Raw genomic sequence first — 7,394 nt, forward strand, 5'->3', positions numbered from 1 at the left:
ATTTAACAAATATTTAGGAAAATCTAAATTAAATTACTTCGTAAATATTTTAGATTAAATTCTAATTATTCATTAATTTACTATCTACTTTGTTGTAATATAAAATTTTCAATTTATGATTTGCTTTGTTAACATATTTTATGATGGAATTATACTTGTTAATTATAAAATCTTTACTTAAACAAATAATTAAATAAAATTCTTTTTCAGAAACAATCAACAAACAAAAATGTCATCTGAAGATTTTCCTGAAGACAAAAATGCTGAATTCATACAAAGAACAAAAGAAAAATGTATTCAGAAACAAAGTTGTAAAAGAAATATCATTCGTCTAGAAGATTCAATACCATCTGATGCTGATCAAATGATTATATCAGTTGATGATACATTAGATGATCATCTCCAGTCTATTCGTGATATTCAAAATTCTAACATTCAACAAGTTCATGGAAAAAGACCCAAACTTTCTGGCCGTAATTTTAACATTATTAGAATGACATCTTCCCAAGAAACTAGCATATATTCAAACGTTAATATCCTTGGTGGAAATCCCGAAGAATCTACAGAATCAAATATCTCATTCAGTTCTTCAGCTACGTCAAACTACTCTGTAGATTTATTGCAAGAAACATCAACAAACGCACCAATAGAGACAATTCAACTTTCTGAACAAGTTACGCTGCAACAGGTTTATAAACTTTATTTATTTTTCCTCATATATTTTATTTTACTGTTTTTATTAAATAATTAGTTTTCCCACAAAATAGGCAGTCCTTGTTGATCAATCAGAATCAAGTTCTCAAAAAGTTCGACCAAGATCTGTTTTTGGTAAGAAGTTAAAATATATTTAATTTCTTAATAATGTTACATTTCAATTTTATTTATACATATAATATTGATTGAAATTTAGTAATTCAATTATTTTTATTGAAATTTTTTATGTATTTTTTTTTTTACCCCAACTTAATAGGCAGATCACATCGTCATAATGTTGTGCATAGACAAATATTACAAAATGTTCCAGTTGAAGCTAATTTTTTACCAAACGTGCCACCTTGTAAACATTGCAAAGCGAAGAGATTCTTTCATGAAACAAATAGTTTCTGCTGTGCCGACGGATCAATTTCTTTGGCAACAAATGATGTTCCAGATCAACTTTATAACTTATTTGTTTCAAATACTGCTGAATCTATACAATTTCGGACATATGTTCGAACGTATAACAACAAATTTGCTTTCACATCTTTTGGAGTTAAGTTTGACAGAAATCTATGCCAAAGAAATAGAGGAATCTATACATTTCGAGCTCAAGGCCAGATTTATCATTATCTCCCCGATTTAGTTCCTTCAGATGGTCAACCTTCTAACTTGCAACTATATTTTTATGACACTGAACATGAATTTGAGAATCGCATTGTTGATTCAATCAGAATGAATCCTTCTATTATTGCTCAACTTATGGATATCCTTCGTGTAAATCCATATTCTACATTCTTCCGATCTATTGGTGATTTACCAAATTTAGAGCATCAAAAAATTTGTATAAAATCAAATCCTGGTTTGGATCAACGGGTGTTTAACGCCCCAACATCATCAGAAGTTGCAGCGATTTGGGTTGAAAACGATGATTCAGAACATTCAACACCTCGTGATATCTTTGTATTTAACCATATTGGTGGGAGTCATTTAGTTCAATATTATTTTGGTTGCTACGATCCGCTTCAATATCCATTGCTATTTCCTTTTGGTGATATTGGATGGCACCAAGGCATACAAAGAATCAACAAAAGAAGTGCATCTGTATCTACCAATAATTCCACAGCTGAATTACTCAATCCTCACCAATCAACATCAGCAGAACAATTACTCAGAAGAGAACAACAAGCTTAAATTTTTTACACTATCTTTTTTGTGTTAAAACTTATTATTAGCATATTTATTATACAATTTTTTAAATAATTTCTTATCACTCCTGTAGTTTTAAACCGAAAAAGAAAAGATCCAACTGTTTCTTGCCGTGAATATTATTGTTACAAGTTACAAATCAGAGAAAATCTGAAATCTATTCTTCTAATCTCTGGTCGACTTCTTCAACAATTTGTTGTTGATATGTACGTGAAGATAGAAACTTCAAGACTAGATTATTTTCGCTGCAATCAACAACACATTCGATCTGAATTATATCAAGGTATTGTTGATAGCATTGATCTTGGAGAAACAAATGCTTCTAGAATTGGCAAGCGTATAATTTTGCCTTCATCTTTTATCGGAGGCCCAAGAGATATGAAAAAAAGATATATGGAAGCAATGACTTTAGTTCAACGATATGGCAAACCAGATATTTTTTTGACAATGACCTGCAATCCGAACTGGAAAGAGATTTCAAATGAATTGCAACCACATGAAGAAACTCAAAATCGGCCTGACTTAATTGCTCGAGTCTTTAGAGCAAAATTAGAAGACCTAAAGTATCAACTATTCAAGCGAGAAATATTTGGAAAAATCTCAGCATATATATATGTTATTGAACACCAAAAGAGAGGACTTCCACATGCTCATTTTCTGATTATATTGCGTCAAGATTGGAAATTATATGCACCAGAATCTTTTGATGAGATCGTATCTGCTGAATTACCTGACAAAAACAACAACTTACATCTCTATACAGCTGTTATCAAACATATGATGCATGGACCATGCGGACATCTAAATCCAGCAAATATATGCATGAAAAAAAATGGTTGTTGCAAAAATAATTACCCAAAACATTTTGTTTCAAACACTGTTATTGGAAATGATTGCTTCCCAATATACAGACGCTCCAACAATGGAAGAACAGCCAGAATTAGAGGCCATGATTTGGATAATCGTTGGGTTGTTCCATACAACCCTTATTTACTTGCAATGTTTGATTGCCATATCAATGTTGAGATATGTTCTACAATAAAAACTGTCAAGTATCTCTACAAATACATTTATAAAGGCCATGATCGTGTTGCATTCAATTTAGTTCCTGAACAAAGCATTCATCAAATTGACGAAATTGAACGATTTCAATCAGCTCGATGGATTGCTCCACCAGAGGCTATGTGGAGAATATTTGGATTTATTGTCAATGAAGTTCATCCTGCAGTTTATAGTTTACATTTACATCTTGAAAATCAACACCAGGTGACTTTCCGTGCTCATGAAAACTTAACAAATGTGATGAACTCTGATCTTTCAACAAAATCAATGCTAACGGAATTCTTCGCAACAAATCAAGTTGATCAAAATGCAAGAAAATTATTATATAGAGAATTCCCTGAATTCTATGTTTGGAGTCAGCAATACAAAATGTGGACTGTTCGAAAAAAACAAATTGTGATAGGTCGAATTGTTACAGCAAATCCTTTTGAAGGAGAAAGGTATTATCTGCGAATATTATTGAACCATATAAGAGGTCCTCTATCATTTCAACATCTTAAGACTGTAAATGGTATTTTGGCTCCCACATTTCGAGAAGCAGCAACCATGCATGGTTTATTGGAAAGAGATAATAGCTTGGAAGAATGCTTATATGAAGCCTCTTTTTATCAAATGCCTTTCAGTTTAAGAAGACTATTCGCAACAATTTTGGTTTATTGCAATCCGACAAATCCAAGAGATCTTTGGGAACGCTTTGAGCGAGATATGTCTGCTGATTTCCAATTAATTGGATGTTCTTCATCAAATGTTAGAACTGAAACTTTACACTCTATCTCCACAATCCTCGAATCAATGGGTAAAGACATTAATTCATTCCATCTTATTGACCAAAACATTGATTCTGATGAAGATGGATTTCTATCTAGAGAAATTGATGACCAATTGGCTATTCCAATACCAGAAGAAGACCTTCATGCATCAACACTGCTTAATAGCGAACAACAAAATGCTTACAATTCAATCTTGCAAAAAGTTTTATCAAATCAAGCTGCTGCATTCTTTATTGATGGTCCTGGTGGAACAGGAAAAACATTTTTATACAAGGCACTCCTTGCTACAACAAGAAAGAAACAATTAATTGCTCTTGCAACTGCTTCGTCTGGTGTTGCAGCATCAATCTTACCTGGCGGTCGAACTGCACATTCACGATTCAAAATTCCATTAAATGTCGACAAAAATTCAACATGCAGTGTCAGTAAACAAAGTGGACTTGCAAGATTACTGCAAACAACAAAGTTGATCATATGGGATGAAGCTCCAATGTCTAAAAAAGAATCCATAGAAGCATTAGATAAAATGCTAAAAGATATTAATGATTCAGAATTATCTTTCGGTGGAAAAGTTATTGTCTTTGGTGGAGATTTTCGTCAAATTCTACCTGTAGTCCCAAAAGGAACAAGACAACAACAAATTGATGCTAGCTTGGTTTCTTCCTACATATGGCCTAAATTGACAAAAATTTATTTGACTGAAAATATGCGAGCAAGATTAGATCCAAACTTTTCAAGATACATATTGGATTTAGGGAATGGGCTACCACCAATTACAATTAATGAGCATGTCAAGATTCCTACAGCTATGTTAATTCCATATGAAAATGATGCTGCTTCTTTGGATCATTTGATAGATGCTGTGTTTCATGATATTTCTGATTATTCAACAAATATTTCAAACATGATGAATCGAGCTATATTGACACCAAAGAACAGTTATGTTGAAGAAATAAACACTTTGCTGATCCAAAGATTTCCTGGAGAGTTAAAACGATATTACAGTTTTGATGAATCAATTGATGCATCTGAGCAGGCAATCATGGAAGACTTCTTACATACTTTAACACCAAATGGACTTCCTCCACATGAGTTACTATTGAAAGAAAATTGCCCAATCATGTTATTAAGAAACATCAATCCTTCAGAAGGGCTATGCAACGGAACACGACTAATCTGTCGTAATTTTGATCGTAATGTTATTCACGCAGAAATTGCAGTTGGTCATCACAGTGGCAAAAAGGTTTTTATTCCAAGAATTCCATTTTTACCAAGTCCTGATGAAAACAGTGGTTTTCCATTCAAACGAACTCAATTCCCTGTTAAACTAAGCTTTGCAATGAGTATAAACAAATCACAAGGACAGACATTGGATTTTGTTGGAATATACTTACCTCATCCAGTCTTTTCACATGGACAACTATATGTAGCTTTATCAAGAGCTAAGACTATTTTTGCAGTCAAGATTTTGATACGACTAATCTCAACTGATGAACCAGAAAAAAACTGCACAAAAAATATTGTCTACACAGAAGTATTAACATTAGCCTCCTCTGATTGATGTTACACAGGTAACAAAATAAAATATTAAAATTTAATTTCAACTATTATAAATAAATTAAATATTTGTTACAATTTCAATTTTGCATTTTGAATCTTTTACTACTCCATTGTTATTAAGTAATTAATACATATCAATTTTTTTTTTTTTACTTTTTATTCCATTGTTTACTTAATTACATTTCTTGTCCTTTATACTTATAAATTTCATTTATTTCTAATTTATTAGCTTTCAAAATGCGGACCACTTATACGTCAATCAAAGATATTACTCCAAAGACAAAGGATTGGAAAATCAAAATGCTTGTAGTTGAAAAATCTCCCAAACGAACTAGCCAACACTCATCAGTCAAGTACCAAAATTTAATGTTGGTTGATGAACAAGTATGATTCTTTTTTACCTATTTACCATTTGCTGTAAAATACATATATACACACATTTTATATACCATTTCTTACATTTTTGATATAATTATATTTCATCATAAATTTTTTTGTTACTTTTTTAAAAAACAAATTTCTTGCTTATTATAAATACTAACAACTTACACTTTCTTATATGGCACAGGGAAATCGTCTGCAAGCAACAATATTTGGAAATGATGTTGATTCAAGGGAAGACACTTTACATATTTTTCAATCTTACTATATTATTAATGCATATGTAAAGCTACTGGATCCTAAATATAGAATGGACTCACATCAATATCAATGGGTTATAAATGCAAAAACAATCATTGAAGAAATACCAGAAAATGAAGATCAAGTTCAAATGCCAAAGTACAACTTGATTCCCATTGATGAATTGGATGCTTATAAAGATTCAATTGCAGAAATAGGTAATTTATTATTTTATTTTAAAATCTTTTTTTCATCAATAACTAATAATTTAAATGTTCTTAATCAGACCTCTTAGCAGTTGCCCTTCATATAAAACCCCCTAAAGAAATAACATTAACAAATGGACCAGCTACTCTTCAAGAAATCTATGTCATAGATCAAAGGTAAAAAATTATTTCCATCTTTAATCTTTTATAATTACTTTATAATTTTTATTTTATAAATTTTTTACTGATTTTCCTCATTTTTATGTCATAGCTTTAATCCAATCTCATTGACTATGTGGGGTCGTTTCGTTCAAGATGAATGCCAAAAAATTTCAGATATAATCGAAACAAAACCGATTATACTTGCAACAAAACAAAAAGTTCGCTCTTACAATGGTAATTTTAATAATTCAAATTCTTATTTACTGTTTTAAATTTTATATTTTTTAATTAATAATTATCTATGTTGATGAAACAGGCGTGTCTCTTTCATCTCAACCAACAAGTGCTTTTACAATCAATCCTGTTATTCCCGAGGCAAAACCACTGCAAAAATGGTAACTCATATTAGTTACAAAATTTCTCGTTCATACATCTCTACTATAAACATTCCAATCATAATTTTTTTTTTCTTTCTTAAGGGTTGCAATTAATGATTCAAGACTTGAAACTATAATTGCAAGATCATTAAAATATCCACCTGTACCTTTATCCTCGGTTGGCATTCGACAAATAACAAAAAATTGTGACGTTGCTGCATTGTTAAAAAGTTTACAACCAATGGAGGTAAATAACTTTTCTTAACATTATCTTTAAATTTATATTCCTTCTTATCATATAAATATTGTTTTTAATATTATATAGAAAGCAAAATTCTGGATCAAAGGAAAGATAAATATCATAAATTTGCAACAAATCTTCTTCTATATGTCATGCACCAATTGTAACAAAGGAACTGGCCATAAGCAAAATGAAAGCTTCCTTTGTTATCACTGCAAACATCAAAGTATTGCTGAACCACGGTACACATTCTTTACATTTCAACAATTTATAATTCATTTCAAAATTTTCTCATATATTAATTTTATCAATACTTACAAAAAACAATACTCTGACTCTTTATAGTTGTCGAGCATATGTTGAAGTTGACGATGGGACAGGAAAATTACCAGCTGTTATGTTCGGTGAATTTGCAGAAGAAGCATTGGGTCATTCAGCCATTGATTTCATGAATCATACTGGAGAGGTAACTTTTTTTATTTTTACTATA

At 31.0% G+C, this 7,394-nt stretch overlaps 1 protein-coding gene across 1 annotated transcript; it reads left to right on the top strand.

Annotated features, from left to right (window-relative positions):
* The first annotated feature begins 2,109 nt into the window (after positions 1-2,109).
* On the top strand, positions 2,110-5,298 carry LOC122306225. Its single transcript, XM_043118661.1, has one exon. It carries the CDS (start codon positions 2,110-2,112, stop codon positions 5,296-5,298), a length of 3,189 nt encoding a protein of 1,062 aa, XP_042974595.1.
* The last annotated feature ends 2,096 nt before the right edge of the window (positions 5,299-7,394 follow it).

The sequence above is a fragment of the Carya illinoinensis genome, chromosome 4, assembly GCF_018687715.1.
Source record: "Carya illinoinensis cultivar Pawnee chromosome 4, C.illinoinensisPawnee_v1, whole genome shotgun sequence".
Classification (NCBI taxonomy): domain Eukaryota; kingdom Viridiplantae; phylum Streptophyta; class Magnoliopsida; order Fagales; family Juglandaceae; genus Carya; species Carya illinoinensis.

Coding starts and splice junctions, on each gene's coding strand:
- LOC122306225 (XM_043118661.1), top strand. CDS start 2,110: ATGTACGTGAAGATAGAAACTTCAAGACTAGATTATTTTCGCTGCAAT.